An 18,844-nucleotide genomic window follows, 5' to 3' on the forward strand; every position below is an offset into this window, starting at 1 on the left:
CGGGGTTTGCAGTTACTATTAAAAACAACACTTTGCATTTTCACACCAAAAAGGCTTGGCCAACATTTCTCATCAGAACAGTAAATTATACAAATATAGTTTCAACAATTTCCAGTTATTGGTAATTTTTATAGGGATGTTTTCCATTAATGCTTGAAAACTACAAAGTACATTTCATTTTTTATATCTTATTAAATTAGAGAATATCGTAAAACTGTCGGACATCTCTAACATTTCTTTTCCAGGATCCACCTGCTCTATGCTGCCCACTATAGGAAACGCAATATGGTACAAAGAAATGTTACACTACCGGTATGCACTAAGGTTACTTTTAGTGCAATCCCATAAAAAATATTCTCTGGGTACTTTGAGTGCTAAGATAGGGTATTCTTGCAAGAGATAGGCTGATTAGTGGTAACCAAATTTATTAAATATAAAGAACATCAGTAGCAACAGACATGATCAGTAACTGTATCTTGGTAATTCACACACCAGGAGTAGCAATCTGGGTGTGGCAAAGGATGGGGCATGGAACTTTGTGATTGAGGCGCAAACTGCATAAAGATGCAGTTGTGCGTCAGAAAAAAAATATGAAGGTCAAAATCAACTTAAACACCTCAAAAAAATCATATAAAAATACAAATGATTGCTGCAACTGAAAATAACATTTGAAATAAATTATTCGTGTAACGCGTATTTAAGTTTCAGCAGAGGAATCTCCTTTTTCCTTAAACCTTTCTATTCCTCTCACAAGCAAATACCGTTAATATATTAAGCTTACTTTTGCCTTTCATTTTTCTAGTATTGGGGAAGTAGAACCATGTAATAATCTTACAAATATCAGGTTTTTTTCTTTGACTAGAGCATATTCAAAGTGTTATTAATTTAAATTCTAGCCATCAGACATCTTTCGGAATCCATTTTGTAGATGACAGCTTCTTCTGCAGAAAAGGAATTTTTTTTCAGAGTCCATTCTCCAGTTACATTTTAAATTTTTAAAGAAAGGCATTAAAACGTTACTATCACACTCCAGGTCTTTAGCCTTGACACTTGTACTGAAAAGCAAAACACACTATTGTATATACATGTGCGTATATACACAAAAATAAACTAATAGGAAGCAGTCAGTAGCTTAAAAGTGGCTACCTCCCCTTGAAAAACAAAAATATAAAATGTCACCCCTCCATTCTGCCCTTTGAATGAGAGACAAGACAACCAGATTTGCCCACTGCAGAGTGGGATACCAGAAAGGACGTTTCAACGTCTAACCTGAGACATTGTTAACATAGACATTCTAGGTCCCGACTCGTATGACTTAAATTTCAGTGCATGTGGCTTCGTTCCCAATCCTGCCCCATCGACACCATCCAGGGCCCGGGGCCGGACCGCGCGACCACCCGGGGCGACGGGACTGCCGGAATCCGCGCGTACCGCCCGCTCCGGGCAACACGGCTCCCCGGCTCCCGGCCGACCGCGAGTTCCCGGAGCAGTGGCCTCCGGAGATCCTAAACCCACGACTCAGACTAGGGTTCCCGACAGGGCCATAGACTGTGACATTTAAAAACTACTAAAAAAGTCTCGCTGTACAAGTGGCGCGACAGAGAACCTTGCTGCCGTACCGCGTCGCCCGGTTCCTGTCCCCTCGGAGCGGGCCGGGAGGCCCAGGCGACCGTCCGCAATATCGCACTCAGCTCCCGAGAGCGTAGAAGAGCAACCAAAGCCACCAAAGACGCCGCGGCAAGTCCCCGGAAAAGTCAGCCGCAGCTTTCTCTTCTCTCCTTAGTTACAATTACCCCCGGGGCTTCTGGTGTTTCCTTCGAAAAAAATTTAAAAAGTAAAAGAGGTGTTAGAAATCGCTGACAATTTCTGTCGAAGGAGATCCCCTCGGCTCCATCACTTAAGCAGGATTTCCAAAGTCGGATGCATCCTCAGCGGAGGTATTCCATGTTGACAGATCTCTCGCCTCCCACAAAATGGGGCCGAGGAGGCGGCCGCTGTCTCCTCTATGGGCGCCGCCATTTTGTGAGGCGGCGGCGGCGCGGCGGCAGGAGCCCGGGGTGTGTGTAATGGTTGAATAGAATGACCCCCTCTAGGGAATCCCCGGCGCTGACAGTTACGTAAGGGGCTGTGCACAAGTGCGGCGTTTAGGGAATCCGCACAGCCCAGGCCACGCAGCTCTGCGGCCCACATCTCCACCACCCCTAAGAGGACCGGTTGGGGAAAGGACAAATGACCAGGTCTCTCCCTCCTACCCCGCCCCCCTCGCCTCCGTGCGGCCCGGCATCTCCACTCCCCCCGGACGGGTCTCCGCCCCTCACAGGCTTCCGAGACATTCACTGGCCCTTGGGTGTCTGGAACCTCCTAGCCACAGCCTTATTCCGACCCCACTTAAAAGATAAACTTTACTTGAGAAATAAATCCGTTTCCTAGAGTGAGCGCCGGAAGCAGACTGGACTATGTTACATAATTTTTCTCACCACCAAATAAATGTTCCCATTGGAACCACCACCTGAAATAATAACCCATGCAGACATTTACTAGCCTGTGACCTTGGATTAGTCAGTGACTTTGCCCATGGTGGCAAAATGGGAATAATAATGTTTCACATATTGTGAAGCATAATTAACACTTGTAGCAAAGGGCCCACTCCAGTACCCCTTGCAAACTTAGGAGGTAGTATTTGTTGAGATGTTGAATCTCCCCTTTTAAGCAGCCTTTTTTTAACCTTCAAAAATATCTAAACGAGGATCGCATTTAAGACATTTGAGAGAAAGGAAAAACATTTTCAATATTTAATATTTAAGCCCATCTATCTTTAAGATACTTAATATAAAAAATATAAACGTTAATCATTATTGTCAAAGTTCAAAAGATTGCTTCCCAATCAGTTTAATTACAGTTTGCATAACTCAGCATAGAATAATCTAGTTTAAGACCAAAGGCAAGATGAATTAAGAGCATTACTCTATTTCCACAGAACTAGGACAGTTCACATTGTATTTAATTTATAGTTTGCTAAAGTTAGTTTGTGGATAATTCGTGGAAAATGTGCTAACCAGGCCCCAAAACACCAGTACAAGGCTCAGAAAAGCCGATTCATTTACACCTTAAAAAAAAAAAGGGTAACAAATTGACTTTATTCCAATCTGTGAACGATGCGTAGCGTGAGGAGCTGCCCCTCTGAGCTTCCTTTCCCTCCCGAGCGCCACACCGGTTCTGTCGAGCGGGCGGGGGACTCCCAGGCAGCCCTTCCAACAGCCGGGCCAAGGACGCGAACATTGCCTCCACCCCTAACCCTGGAACAACCGGTAGTGGCCGTTTCCCCGCACCGCCCCCCTTTCCGCCGGCTTTGTGTGCGTGTGAAATGTGCGGCACATTGCAGATGAACCCTAAACCCGGAGCCGAGTCTATTGTTCCCCGCGAGGAGCTGCCGGGGCGGTGTGGAGCCAGGCGCAGTGCCGCGGCCGGCCCTCGGGGGTCGCTGCGCGGCGCTGGCAGCCCGGCCGTGGCGGCGGCGCTGGCGGCAGCAGAGAGGGAGGCTGGCGGGGAGGGAAGCGGGCAGGCGGCGCGCAGCGGCTCGGCTGCCGCCGGTGCCTTCTGCCCGGGGACGCCCCGGCCGAGGCCGCGCGTGAATGTGTGCGAGGGCCCCGCGGAGCTGCGGCCGGAATACACGCTGTCACCCCGCTTTCCACAAACCACCACACAGACCTCCCCCTCCCCACCCCCAGCCCCGCCTGCCCCAGCCCCGCCGCCGCCGCCGCCGCTGCCGCCGCGGCCGCCGAAACTCCAGGGCCTCCGGTCGCCCCGGCCCCTCACCGTCGGCTCGCCTTTCCCCTCGCTCGCTCGCTCGCTCGCGCGCCCCCGGCAGCAGCACCATGTTGAATCGCGTCCCCAGGCCGAGCCGCCTGGATCGGCGGCGCTGAGAGGCGGGCGAGAGCCGGGCCGCGGGGAGGGAGGGAAGGAAGGGGTGGGGGCCGCGCTCGCCCCGCGGCTTCGCGCGGATCCGGCAGTCGCCTGCCCCTCTAGTTTCGCTCCGATTTCTTTAAACTTTTTTAGAAATTCCCCTCCCTCCTTCCCTCCTCTCCCCCTGGCCTCCTGCTCCCTCCTTCCCCTCCTCCTCCTCCTCCTCCCCCTCCCTCCCTCCCTCCCTGCGCCGCCGCCGCCGCCGCCGCCGCCGCCACCGCCGGCCCATGACTGAGCCCCGCCGCCGCCGGCCGAGGAATGGGCTCCGGGCTCTGGTAGGAAGCGCAGGGAGCGGGGGGCGCTTTTAAAACACCGATCTGGGTTTTTTTTAAAACCTCCTTTGAAAAAATAATGGCAAACTCGACGGGGAAGGCGCCTCCGGACGAGCGGAGAAAGGGACTCGCTTTCCTGGACGAGCTGCGGCAGTTCCACCACAGCAGAGGGTGAGAGCAGAACCGGGGGGGCAGCGCCGGGGCGAGCCGGGGCGAACGGGGCTCTCCCGTCCGGGCCGGGCGTGGGGTCCCGGCTGACAAGTGCGGGGCTTTCTCTTTCCCGCAGGTCGCCTTTTAAAAAAATCCCTGCGGTGGGTGGGAAGGAGCTGGATCTTCACGGTCTCTACACCAGAGTCACTACTTTAGGCGGATTCGCGAAGGTGAGTGGAAGTTTTAATTTGTATTTCCCTCTCGCTGGCCTCCTCCAAAAAGTCTCCTTTGACCCCGGAGTGGGCGCTCGGGGCTAGGGGGGTGGCTCGCGGGGGTAAAAGGCGTTCTTTTCGCTCGCAGCCGGTGGCACGGAGGCGGACGGCGGCGGGGCTGTTTTTGGCCTGGTGGCTCGCGTGCGCGCGGCGGGCGCGGGGCTCGGGCGGGCGGGCGGCCCGGCGCCGGCTCGCGCCCTGCCGGCTGCCCCGCCGGCCCGGCGGGGTCTGAGCGCCGCGGCGGGGAGTGCGGGCGTGCGGGGCGCCCGCCGAAGCCCCGCGTCCGCCCCGTGCCCGCGCCCGCCCGCTCGCTCGCGAGTCAGTTCTGCCGCCGCTGCCGCTCTAGCACAGGCGGAGACACAGACTCTGAGAGCAGTTTTCGTGCAACTCAAAATTAGCGCGGGCAGGTTTAACATCGATAATCGGCTGCGAAATGATCCCGGCAGCCGGGGGCACAGCCTCGGCCCCGTCGCCCTCGGTTTATACAGCTAACAAAAGAAACCAGGACCTGTCTCCAAATAGCCATCTTAGGCTTCAAGGCTAGGCAGAAGCTGTAGGCCTCAAAGAAGGGCCTATGGAGATGGATAGATCTGGGAGAGGGATGTGAATCGGCCCCGGCCCCGGCCCCCCCAGAACCTGCGGACGTCGCTGTCCGGAGCAGTATTGATCCTTTTGAACTTTTTTTTTTTTTTTTTTAGTGTAAACCGACCGCGTTGAGATTTAAAAGGGGGCGACAGAGGGACTTGCGATTGGTTATTGTCCGGGCTTCAAAAACAAAACAAACCCACCAGACACCCCCCACCCCCCAAACAAAACAAGTGCCATTAAATACAGGGTTCCTGGGTGAAAACACAGTGATTCAAGCAGCTCTTGCTTAGTAACTCTTACGGATCGATCCGAAACACCCATTGATGCCTGGGTATCTACAGATCTCTGTAGAATGGGTATTTATTTCATAGTTAGGTTAGAGTTTTCTTGGATTGTGCATTTTCAGACAAGCGTGGCTGTGTTTTTAACAGGTTTCTGAGAAGAATCAGTGGGGAGAAATTGTTGAAGAGTTCAACTTTCCCAGAAGTTGTTCTAACGCTGCCTTTGCTTTAAAACAGTATTACTTGCGGTGAGTAGTAGTGACTCTTGAACAGTATTTGGAAATAAGGGACTTATGGGGAGATTTGTTTTTAGGAAACACACACACACACACACACAAACACGCGCGCGCGTGCGCGCGCACACACACACAAACACACACACACACACAAAACAAACCTTGCATACCAGTTTCTAAACTTGTTCATTTCAATCTGGGAAACATTAAATATCTATAAAGTGAGGTTGTAGGATCGTGAAAGTTTTCCCCACCTATTTTTGTATTGTTTACATTTTTCATACAGAATTATTACAGGTGACACCCCTCCCCCCATCTTGATAAACATTCTTTTGTGACATTGTTATTGATTGCAGAGGAGCAGAAAGATGATGCTTAGTAAAAGAGTTAAGATAGTTAATGAAACTTTGTATCCCCTGGGAATTTTTTTCTTTGTTTTGGAAACTCCTTTGCCTTTTTAAATACTGACTTTAAGATTTTAGAAAAATGAAACCTTTTGTGTGGAACCGTGTCACTGAGTAGTTTTTCAGTAGAATATTTCTATATAGCATAACATAACATGTTGGTGCTTTAATGACTAGGATTGTTTTTAGAATATTTTTTTTTTGAATTAGTAAAAAATGTTCAAAATGATTATTATATATTTAGGAAAATTAGGGATACTATAAAAGGAAATACTATGATTTGGATTTTCTTTCATTTTCCCCACCCCCCCCTTTTTTTTTACTTTTTTTAAACCAAGTAAGTTTCTTATTCAGTTGGTATGTGATACAATTTAGATGATACATTTTGTGATTTAGCTTTATGTTTTTCTCCCAGGCATATTTTTATACTGTAATTTATTATGAGGTCATCTTTTATTTTTAATGTTTACTTACCCATAAAGGGTCCTTAGTTGGTGATTGTTATTTAAAACTAAAATAATGCTCTTCATATTTATTATTTTTTAATAATGATATTATGGGATGGTCGTTTTTAGATAACGTGGCTTCTGCATCATTTGAGTTTGGCATTTATTGCTCCAAATGCAATATCAAAGTAGATATTCTGTGTTATGTCTAGCATTCTGAAATAGGAAATGTAGTCATTGCACAGGTGTACTTTCTATTGGCTATCTTACACTGACTTCAGGCTTGAAGCTAAAGAGTTCACAGAACTTTGTGGTAGTTACTGAGTTACACAGAAATCTAGAAGTCTGTGTTATCTATTGTGTGTGTGATGGCATGTGTATTAGAGTACATTTTTAAATAAAGAACTAAAACAAGAAGCAAAGTAAAACAAAATTAACCTCCAAAACTGTTGACTTAGTAATGTGATGAGAAGTAGAAAATTTTATATTTATGGTGATATTTACTTGCTCATTATAATATTGAGAGGAATGCTGTTAATACGTGTCCTGGTTTTCTGGCAATCAATTTGAGCAATTTAGATTTTAGACTGTTTACAATGCACATTTGAAGTTATGTCTGATACTTAATGGATTGATTGATCGATTGATTGAAATTTAATATCCATAAGGTACTATATGATATATATGATTCATGAGATGTGTGTTTTTCTGAAGAATTTACATTTATCCTAACAGGATTTTAGCATAATGAGTTAAATGATTGGACTTCCAGTTTTTTACAGGTTACATAAATCTTGTTTATCCAGTTGTGATCTCTGTCCTGGGATCATACCATCCACTAATTATACTTTTAGGTGCTATTTCTAACTATATAGTTTCAAGGTTGTTTGCAACTTTTTACATTGTTCTCAGATCAATTTGAGATTTATACTCTTACTAGAAGCTGCTTTTTGAACTGTCTTTAGCTAAACTTGTTTTTCCTCCATATGTCGCTCTCTAGGTTTGTTTTTGTAGAGTTGTAGCTAGGCTACTAGGAAAAAAGTTGAAGCATTTGTTTTGGAAAATAAAACCATGTGAAGATTTGCATGGCCTCTAAAGAAATACAAAAGAAATATGTTGGTCAAAAATTGGGTACTACCAACCTTGAAAGATTTTTTTTCCATAGTGGTGTAATATTGCACAGTTAGAGGACATGTATTATGCTGGGTTTTACACCTTCCTCTGAAAAATCTTAACTAGCTGATAGGATGCAAAGCTTTCACAGTAATTCTTTTACTTAACCATAAGAGTACCTCTTCATAGTAAGAAGTCAAGTGACTTTGTAAGTTCCCTCTTTCATGTATCAAATTGAATACCATGGTTTCTGATGAGCAGATACGTGTTTTATAAATCATAGTTGGAATAATTTTTTAATATGAACTACTTTTTCATTTCACCTATTGTAAGACTGTCATTACATGTGTTCTCATTTGCTGTACAAGTTTAATATTTACTGACATTCCTCTGTAATTTTGTTATTAATTGGATGGATGGCTGTTAGCCTAGTATTTTATGATACATCTTCATGATACTACAGACATTTAAATAAAGAAGAGCAAACTAGTATGCTGGCCATGTATATATTTTAACATTTTTATGTTTGTTTTGATATAAATATAAACAGTCATTAAATATAGGGACTTGAGTTTAGTGGTTTGCCAAAAGTTAGCTTGCTTGCATCAAACATACATTTATTCAGTTGTAGATTGTCCACAATAGATTTCTCAAAATCTAAAATTGAAAGTGCAGTAGATTATTTGTTTCAATGTTGGCATTTCATTTTTTTAAATGTAAGTGCTTACTGATGATGTGTAAAAGTACTCTATTTAAAAACTGGATGTTAATCATTTATTGATGTCTATATATTTTGTTTCCACTTAGTTCCTTTCTTGTCATGTACATCTCAATATATTCCATAAATGCTTATTATTAGATTATCCTTAAAATATAAAAGGTATAGTTTCCCACATTTTGTTAATGGAGAAATTAAAATCTAAGTGGCTTTAGGGGCATTCATTAATTGAACAAAAAAGTTGTATTCCTGACGTGTTTAGTAATGTTTAATCAGTCTGTTATGAATTCAGTTAGTCACAAATGATTTTAAGAAATTAAAATATAATTGGAAATTACATATGGTTAAATTTATGCCCTACTGTATCGATATCCAGTGTATACCTGATTTACTCTGCATTTTTTTGTTGTTGTGTTTGGTGCTAAGATTGGGGGACAAGTTGCTACTCTTATTTCTATTAAGAATTTGAAGTCTTGGTCTGAATATGTAAATATTCCGAATACTTGAGGAATTTTGTTTTATCTTACTGATTACAGTACTACAACTATAGTCAAGGTTAACTTGATGTTTCCATTAGAAAACTTGAATTTTGGGAAAGGAGGTGAAATATCTCATAAAAATTTATTGTAAAAAATGATATATTACTGGTTTTCTTATAATATTAAATGATTTTTTTTACAAGTACCTACGTTTAGAACAATCAGAAACTTAATTGTAGAGTTCTACCCACCATAGTGAATTTTCAATTGTATTGTGAATTTATTCTATTTTCCTTGGTAGATAAAGCCCTCCCATAAATTATGTACCAATAGAGAGCGTTTACATTTATCAGTTAAATAGAATGGATATACTCCTGTGTTCTGTGGTTAAGTGCCCACTATGTAGATCACTTTTTTTTTTTTACATCACTTCTTTAAAGAGAAAGCCTTTTATGAATCACTTCAGGTTAAGTGAAAGAATGCTTTAAAACTAATAAATACATAAATAAAATAGTATATTTTTGTGAATTGATAAACAATAAACATTCAAGGAAGGAAAATAAAAATAATACGGAGACTGGAAGAACAACTGTATCTAAATAAATTATTCAAATATGCATTTTAAATTTAATTTTATGAACTGTATCCTTTCATTTTGAACAATCCAGATTTTGATATCTTCTGATATTCTATTACGGTTTAAAGGGCATGCAGATTTGTTAAAAGGAGTGAAAAGTGGAGAAAGTTGAAAGACTTATCAGAGCTTACTTAGTTTAGTGGTGTGTCTTAAAAACCATGTTTTAAGCAGTTTAAATTTGCTCCAAAGATAGTTAACTGAATATACAAATTTCACTGAGGATTCAGACTAAGAACTCTATTGCCCCAAAAATGTTTATGTGCTTTTTTTGCCCTTACCTTTCTAAATAGTAGTCTTTTATAATCCTACCTTTACTCTGTTGTAATTCAGTCTTTTCATAGTTGGACGTATGTGAAATCAATAATTTGATAGAAAAAGTATATCTCTTCTGTGAATCTTTTTTATTCCCAAACTGAATGATACTGAAAGTTGGAAAGGAAGGAAATTTTAATTCATTTTAATTCATTGGAATATAGGTACATTAGTCAGTGAGCATGTACTCAATACATATTTTTAGGTATTTAGAGTTTGTATTACTGTTTGTTGAAGGCTGCTTCTTGGGCGTTTTCTAGAGTGGTGTATGTAGTTCCTAGATCCTACTAAAGTTTACTGGTAAAAATGGGGTTTGTCTGAATTAAGAATTAGACATATGAGGCAGGGTTGGGAGGATTCTCTCTGTCTCTGCTTCTTTGATCTACCACCATGATCATCACCGTACTCTGTGTTATTCAAGATCAATTCGAGTAGAAATCCTCAATTTGTACTGTATGAAATACTCATTTTCCTGAAATGCCAATATGTTTCCTTGAAAAAAGGCCAAATACATTTCAGCAATATAGCTAAACTTTTGTTACTGTATTACAGTACTTCTTAGAGACTTTATTTTGTTAACGTGTATTGTGGATCTGTAGACAATTTAGAAAAACATTAGTTATTACCCCTTCCCCCCACCCATATTAAATGGTATTTCCCAAATAGCACCACACATTGCAGAGGTATGGTGTGAAACCCGAATTTTGAGGTATACCTACTGAGTTCTGTGGAGCACAGTTTGGTAAACTCTGAGCTAGAAGATAGTAGGATTAAGGAAGAAAGTTTTTTAATATGGAAAATAAGGAAGGAAGTGAGATGTAATTTTGCATATCTTTATCAATGGCTGTACAAATTTATATTAGTATTAGTAATACTTGTTAAATAGTTGTTCGAATAGGGGGATGTTAAAATTATCTTATGCTCATTGCCAGGAAAACAAAGGTAAAGAAATATTGCAGTCCAAACAGAAAAAGAAAAGTTGAATCTATACGATGAGCAGTGGCCTTCATTGGTCCGGAATGGGGAATGCTGCCCTTGCAGATACATAACAGTATTTTTTCTGCCGATTAGGCTAGAATGTGACAAAAATCTATATGATCATGATAAAGATTTTTAAGTGCCAGGCAGTGGTTTATATATTAGCGTGATATTCTTTACAACAAAACAGTCTACAGTTAATTTTATTTGATTGGTTAGTCTCCTTTTAACTTAAGATTCTTACTTGAACCAGCAGGCCCCAAGAGGCAAGTAACTATTCTTTATGTCCCTTGACCTTCTACCTAGAGATTTCTTTTTTTAACAGGATATTTGTATGTAAGATTTTGTTTTTCAAATTTGTTTAAACAAGCCTCTCTAAAGAATTGTACAGAATCATTGATCACATTGTTTTAGAACATTGTATTTCGGAATAGTAATTATTTTGTTGAAATATGATAGTCCTGCTAAAAATTTGTATCTGCTTCAGTTCTCCAACTTGAAAAACTGAGAAGTCATGTCACGAATTTTCATGTTAGGGAAAGCTGTTTAGAAGTAGATATTGGTTTAAGGACCAAACTTACTATAGTTAAAAATAGAGATATTATGGTTAAAGATTATCTTCAAGTAGTTTATGTCTTGAAATTGTAAGTATAATTTTTATGAAAAGTGAAAGTATTGGCTTTTGAATTTAATGATATTGTTTAGTTAAATGATATGGTTAGTTCAGTTATCATAGTAGAGCCAAGAAATAAGCAGGTTGATTCTCTTTATTCAGAAGTACACAAAGATACATATGTGTTAATTGATACTAGTATTGGTTACCTATCATAAAATTTATTAATGCATCCACTTAGTAAATAAAATTTAGAGGGGACCTAGAATAGATGGTTTAGAGCAAGTTGTCACTCTCAGTATCATTTAGATTATCTATGAATTTCATTAAGCTTTCCAAGAATTTTGTTACTAAAATAGAATCTAACATATGTTTTTCTGTTTCAAAACAAAGAAATTTCACTTGTGCTTGGATACTTTTTACATATTCATTATGTTGTAAATTGAAGTTAATTCCTTTCTGCGAGATACATACCCTGTTGCGGAAGTACATTGCAATAACCTATTGCTGGAACTGAAATCTCTTGGTGATATCTAGGAATAGCCTCCACATTCTGAGTTCTTGGTAAAAAATGATAGATCTATAATTCTATTAATATTTCTAAGTCGGTGTTTGCAGGGTCTGTCCCATCTTGCTGCAAGAGAATTTTTGGTGGGGCTGAATCTGGTGTTCTGGCTGTTTTATCTCATTAGTGTCTTAACAGTTCCTTTTCCCTTTTCCCATCATGCCATTGATTTGTTGAAGTATTAGGGTCATTTGTCCTTTAGAATGTCCCAAATTCTGGATTTAGTTGATCCCTTCCTCCAGTGTCAATTAACTTGTTCCTCTATCCCCTGTATTTATTTCCGGAAAACTGATAGTTAGATCTAACGGTTGATAAACATTCAAGTTCGTTATTTTAGGCATACTTAATAGGTAGTGCTGTGCTCTTCGTCAGATCATGAGGCATATAATGTTTAGTTGTCTTAGTGGTGCAAAGATTGATCAATGGTTTTAGGAATTAATAGTCTGAAACTCTATTTTTAGAGTGTGCTCCAGGTAATTCTTAAGTACGCTGAAGTTTGAGAACAGCTGCTCTATGTATTGTAATGAAACCAATTTAGTTGCTGAGATAACTGGTTTAACTTGGCATCAACATGTTGGCCAGGGCTACATCTAGAACAAAACCTCTAGGTGACATCTGGTCTAAGGCACCTGCTCAAGCTGCACCTGTCATCTCCAAGCAGAGCCTAGACACACCCTATCCTTGTCTCTGGGCCCTAGAGACTACAACAAGGGCTCCATTTCAGTTAAGGCAAAAAAAGGTTAAATGTAACTACTAATTTGAACTTATCCTAACTGTATTTGTGTTAGTTGGATTTTAAAAACTTATTTAAAAACAAGTTTTCCTTAACATGTAGGGTTTTTTTTTCTATATAGTTCTAATATTCTTCCCACGTGGGATACCATTTGTTTTATTGAATTTATTGAATGTTTATTTTTTTCTCTTTGTGAGGATTTTGTTGATCTGTCCTAGTACTGCTTAGGAGAGTTAACTTGTATAAGTACCTATAAAAATAACAATACTAACAATAGCCTGTTTTGTTTATTGTACTTTGTCTTCATTTTTAAACCATTTTCATATGTGAGATTTTATTTTTATCATTTCAAATTTCAGAAGTAATTGTTATCATTTAATCTTAGAAAAAAGTTCTTTATACTACTCAAACTTTTCTTCTGGAGCACATGGGATAACTTCTTTAAAAAGAAAAAAAGGTTGTAAGTTATATCCAATTCTCAGTCTTAAGTGTCAGCCGTAATTGCCAATTAGGAAAGTATATTTCACAACTTTTCAGTCCATACTTCATCTTTCCTATCCCTTCCCTGGTGATAAATCTGCTTTACATTTTGCAAAGCATTGTCTTGTACATAACCCTCCGTTATCCACAGTTGTTAAATATCGTCAGGTATTAGTCAATGTTCTAGGTATGTTTACCTTTTGTTTCTGTCAGTAAATGATTTTACTACATAATGGGACCAAACGAAAATGTTGCTTTTTAGGAAGCATTATTCAATTAAAGTCGTATAAGAATCTATTGTTTGAATATACATCTTATCGTGAAATACGGAAAGTGTCTGTAATTCTTATCTTTCTGAGTTCTTAATGTTGTACTTGGTAAATTCGTATAGTGTTAGTGGTCAGTTGCTTTGTGCACAAAGATGATGTTTGTTTTGTGATTATGACGTGCACATTTTTCATGTTTTGGATGAAATTTTATTTTGTCCCTCTCCTAGCCCATTGGTTAATTTTAAATAAGTAAAATATTAAACATCCATGAGGTCAGTAGGAATATTATTTTAAAACAGGACAAGGAAAAGACTAAGTTAGGGCCTTATGAAGAAAATACCTAACTTGTGGTACTTTAGAGATGAGGCTGAATTTAAATTTGTCAGTAATAATGCCCAGGTTGATCACACTTTTCATAATGGTTTATAGATTAAGTGAATTTTCAGTGTACTTGAGCTTAGATCAGACCACTTAGTACTTCATAAACAGTAGTTAGTACCCTAGCAGGCTGTACCTCCGAGTGCACTCACAAGTAATAGGTCAAGAGTGCTTAAGTGGTTTGGTATAATCTTTTTAGTTTACACCATTAAAAAGTCATACTTGTGAATGTCTGAGTAGTTTTTCCAGGGAGGCCCATAGTGCAATGTATTAATTCAATTTAATAGTAAAAAATCTATTTGAGAGAAATGGTGAAACTTTTTCCCTTGTCATGTTTTTTTTTGTTTTTGTTTTTGTTAAATTTTTTTTGCTATGTATATGTGAACTCGTTTACACTTTATTAATATAAACCAATTATAATTTTGCCACATTTGCTTTATATTTTTCTCTTTTTATGTGATGGTTTGTATATATACACACACATTATTATCAGTACTCTTTAATCCTTTGATATCATTGCAGATTAATGCCCATGACTCTGAAATATAAGTGTATATTACCTAAGAGTAAAATCATTCTCTTATGTGACAATAGTACAGTTATCAAATTCAGAAAGCTTAACATGAATATAATTGTATTATCTAATATCAGACCTTATTTGAATACTACCAATTATCCTAAAGATGTCTTTTGTAGGAATCATACCCACCTCCCCAATCCATGATCTATCTTGTATTACGTATCTATAGTTCTTCAGACTTTCATGATACTACCATTTTTGGACAGTACAGGCCAACTGTAATATAAAATTTGGATTTGTCTGAAGTTTTCTCAGGATTAAGTTAAGTATTTTTGCAGGAGGTGTGTGATGTCACTTTGTTCCATTACTGCTCATATTATCTTTGGTTAAGGTGGTGTCCTCCTGGTTTCTTCACTGTGAAGTTTCCATTTTTTTCTTGTAATTAATAAGTAACCTGTTGGGGACATACTTTGAGACCGTGTAAATATCTTGCTTACCATCATTTTACCCAATAGTTTTAACATCCATTGATGATTCTTGCCTAAATCAATTACTTTGGAGGATATATGATGTTTATTTTCTCCTATTCTTTGTACATTTATTAGTTGACAATCTATGATAAGAAAAATATTTTCATTCTTATTTATTAGATTTTTATTTTATACAATGGGTTAAAATCTATTATTCTATACATTTTGCTGCTTAAATTTGGCCAGTAGGAGCCCTTTCAGGCTCCTGTGTCTTTTTAACATGATCCCATTATTTTTGAGTTCTTCCCTTGCTTTTTCAGACAATCAAGATTAAGATCTTCCAGGGTCAACCTGTGTTTTGCTTATCTAGCTCTAGCCTCATCTGTTTCTCCAAGAAGTCCTAATTCCTTTTAGTGTAGAATGGTATATAGGAACCAAGATCTGAGTGGTGGGTGTCCTCATTGTTCTTGGGTTAGCTTTTCTTTCAGACCCTTTCAGAACACAGAGCTAGGAAGTTTATTTTAAATATAAATAAACATACTTTGAAAATCATAAGGCTGTACTGATAGCCCTAATTATTAGTCCACACAAGTTTCTTATTGCCTTCTTCCATTCCATGTATCTCTCTTCATCTGCATTGAGAATCCTAGTTCCCAGCATCAGTATATTAACTCATCTTGTCAGTTCTGTAACACATAGAGAATACTTGCAGAATTTTACCCCCACACTACTGTGTTTCCCCGAAAATGAGACCTAGCTGGACAATCAGCTCTAATGCGTCTTTTGGAGCAAAAATTACTATAAGACCCGGTATTTATATTTATTATATTATACCCAGTCTTATATTATAGTAAAATAAGACCAGGTCTTATATTAATTTTTGCTCTGAAAGATGCATTAGAGCTGATTGTCCGGCTAGATCTTATTTTTGGGGAAACACGGTACTACAAACAACAAACGTGCCAAGTAGAGTTAAAGATTTGTTTGCAGTTCTTTTTGTGTTCATACTGAAGCTGTAACATCAGTAAAGTACTGTGTTAAAAAATTCACAGTGATTGGATTCCTTTATTTTCTGGGTATTGTTATTTATGTAAAATATAGTCAAATTCGTATTTTTTCCATCTGTATTCAATTTTGTGTTTTTTCCCCATTCTATTTAATTTTATTTGTGAATATGTAAAACACTTAACATGTTTCTAAAATTAAAATTTAAGTGACGATATACTTGGGAGGTTACCCTCTTCCCTTTCCTGTCTGTCCTACACCATTCTCATCCATGCTCTGTTGCTAACCAATGTCATTAGTTTTTGGTTATCTTTCCTGTGTTTCTTTTTGCAAAACTAAGCAAATACATATATGTATTCTTCCCCTTCTTAAGAACACTACTTTTTTGTGTATTTTTCCTTTTTTCACTTGAATATTACTTTAAATAAATCCATAAAGTCCCATTCTTTTTTTTTTTTTTTTTTTTTTTTACAGCTGCATAGTATTCCATTGTGTGGATCTATCCTAGTTTATTCAACCGCTACCCTGTGTAATGGCATTTAGGTTGTTGCCAGTATTCTTTTTTTTTTTAGTTCTGTTTCTTGTTTTTTCGTGTGTGTGTGTGTGGGTGTGTGTTCTCCAATATTCTAATAGCAAATAATGCCATATGAGTAATCTTTTGCAAATCTAGTAACCTTATGCAAACCTATTTTCAGATTTTGGAAATGTATCATCAGAGTAAGGGATTGATGTAGTAATCAAAGAATAGTTTTATTAAATATTGTGAAATTCCCTTTGTAAGATGAGACTATTTTCTGTTCCCACAAGCAGAATATGAAAGTGCCTGTTTCCCACAGCCTTGTCTGTGTTGTCAAGCTTTTTAAATTTTTCCAATCTTGGGGGTTAAGAAATGGTATCTCACTATATTTTGTAACTTTATATATATCAATAGCATGTTTTAATATTGGGTCGTGCTACTCCCATCATCTCATAGTTCTTTTTTTATGAAGTTTTCTTAGGTATTTTTTTATGTTTGTTTTTCTATATTACTTTAATGTCAGTTTGTTCTAGTTCCAGAAGAAATCTTGTGGGGTGTTTTTTCTTATGGCTATCACATTAAATTTATAAATTACCTTAGGAGAATTGACATCATTATGATATTAAGTTGACCTATCCAAGAACAATGAAAGTCTTTCTATTCAAATCTTTTTGTGTCATTCTAATCTACAATTTTCCTTTTACAGATTTTGAACATTTCTTGTTTATTCTTAAGTATATTATCATTTTTGTTGAGATTGTAACTGTGGTTTTCTCTTTCATTATATCTTCCAGTTGGTTATCATTTGTTTGTATGAAAGATTGATTTTATATATTATAATCTGCCTTACTAATTGTTTTACTGTTTGTATTAGTTTTATTATAGATTTAAAAAATCTTTAGACATACTAGCATGTCATCTGCAAATAAGGATAATTTTATTTCTTTTCTAAATTTTATTCCTTTAATTATTTTCTTTTGTCTAATTGTATTGGCCACTGTTTAATAGTTGGGAAGATGAGGGCATCATTGCCTTGCCTTGATGCTGAACTTATTTTGATGTTTCTAGCATTTCCTCATTGAATGAGATAACTGCCTGCTGTGTGTTCTTGATACAGTCTTAATTCTATGTATTATATTAATATAGTATTTCTATATCTATTTATTGAATGAATAATACTGTTGGTCTTAGAAATCAGATTTAGTGATATTTTTCATATGTTTTATCTCCTAGCGTTTGGTTTTAATTTTTAAAATCTTTATTTCTTTATCTGTATTCAAGAAGGGAGCTAATACTGAATATTAAATTTTAAAATCCCATTTTGTGGCTTATATTTGAATGTGAATATTTCTCATGTTCTAGGATTTTTAACATATAAATAAAAACCAGCTAAAATGCTAAATGATAACTTTGGAGGAAAATTGTCTTTCCTGTTCTATATATCCATTAAGCAGTCTTTACTATTTCATTTTTTGCTGGCCATTGCATCACTTGTTATACAAAAACCAGGCAATAATTTAGTTTTTTGCTTGATTTTCATATTAAGACTGGTATAAACTGTGGTTTGATAATTGATTTTTATATTCTTAAGATGAATAGTAATTGTTTTAATTTAAAAGTCTTTATAGGTTGTCCACCTTGTGAAAATGAAAAGCAAATTTATACTTTAGTTACAATCAGAAATTTTACATGCTTGTTTGGGTGAATGCATTCAAATCCATTACCACTAAATTGAATGTGTTTTTACATTGTATATTTGATCTTCAGAATTAGATATAATTTGGATATTGAAGTCTTGCTAGTTTTAAGAGTTGCTTAGAATATCTGCCCTTTATTATCTCTGTATTTATAAACTCTATAAACTGCGGTGGTTAGCTTAAGTGTGTGTGTGCGCACACATGCGCACGCATGTATACATGTGTGCATGTATACAGCACCATTAGCTTTAAACAGATTGCTTGGTAATTTCTTTGTCAGCTCCTGGGCATACTATGTCTTATCTTAACACATTTAAAGGGCTAAATTGAGGTAGACATTAGTATTATATGCAAATGTAATGTTTTATAGAGGCCTAGTAGTAGAGCTTAGTGAACCTAAAATTTAGATTACTAAGATAGGAGCAAGAAGTATGTAGTTCATAAGAATTGGATTTGGCTACGGAATCTATCAACTGATAGCATCATCATTCTTAGAACTAGAAGGGATTTTAAGAAGGTGGTCTGTAGAGCCTCATGCTTTCTGGTAGGCTACAAAATAGGGATATTTTTTCTGGTAGGCCTGCATAAGGATAATTGACTTGCCCTAGGTCACGATTACTGAATAATGGGAGGGGAAAGTAGAAGCCAATTCAGAGCTGCCTTTATTACTCTAGCCTTTCTATTCTGAGTTTAAAAGGATAAATGTAAAAGATCGTCAGATTTCTTTGCTACTATAAAATATGACCTT

General features: G+C 38.0%; 1 protein-coding gene across 1 annotated transcript in view; it reads left to right on the top strand.

Moving 5' to 3' along the window:
* The first annotated feature begins 3,823 nt into the window (after positions 1 to 3,823).
* Positions 3,824 to 18,844, top strand: part of ARID2 (AT-rich interaction domain 2) — a 153,277-nt gene continuing 138,256 nt past the window's right edge. The window contains exons 1-3 of the mRNA XM_033116328.1: positions 3,824 to 4,406; positions 4,522 to 4,615; positions 5,677 to 5,774. Coding sequence (XP_032972219.1) covers positions 4,315 to 4,406; positions 4,522 to 4,615; positions 5,677 to 5,774 — 284 coding nt within the window. The 5' untranslated portion in view covers positions 3,824 to 4,314. The remainder of the gene's footprint in view (positions 4,407 to 4,521; positions 4,616 to 5,676; positions 5,775 to 18,844) is intronic.

The sequence above is a fragment of the Rhinolophus ferrumequinum genome, chromosome 10 (assembly GCF_004115265.2).
Source record: "Rhinolophus ferrumequinum isolate MPI-CBG mRhiFer1 chromosome 10, mRhiFer1_v1.p, whole genome shotgun sequence".
Lineage (NCBI taxonomy): Eukaryota > Metazoa > Chordata > Mammalia > Chiroptera > Rhinolophidae > Rhinolophus > Rhinolophus ferrumequinum.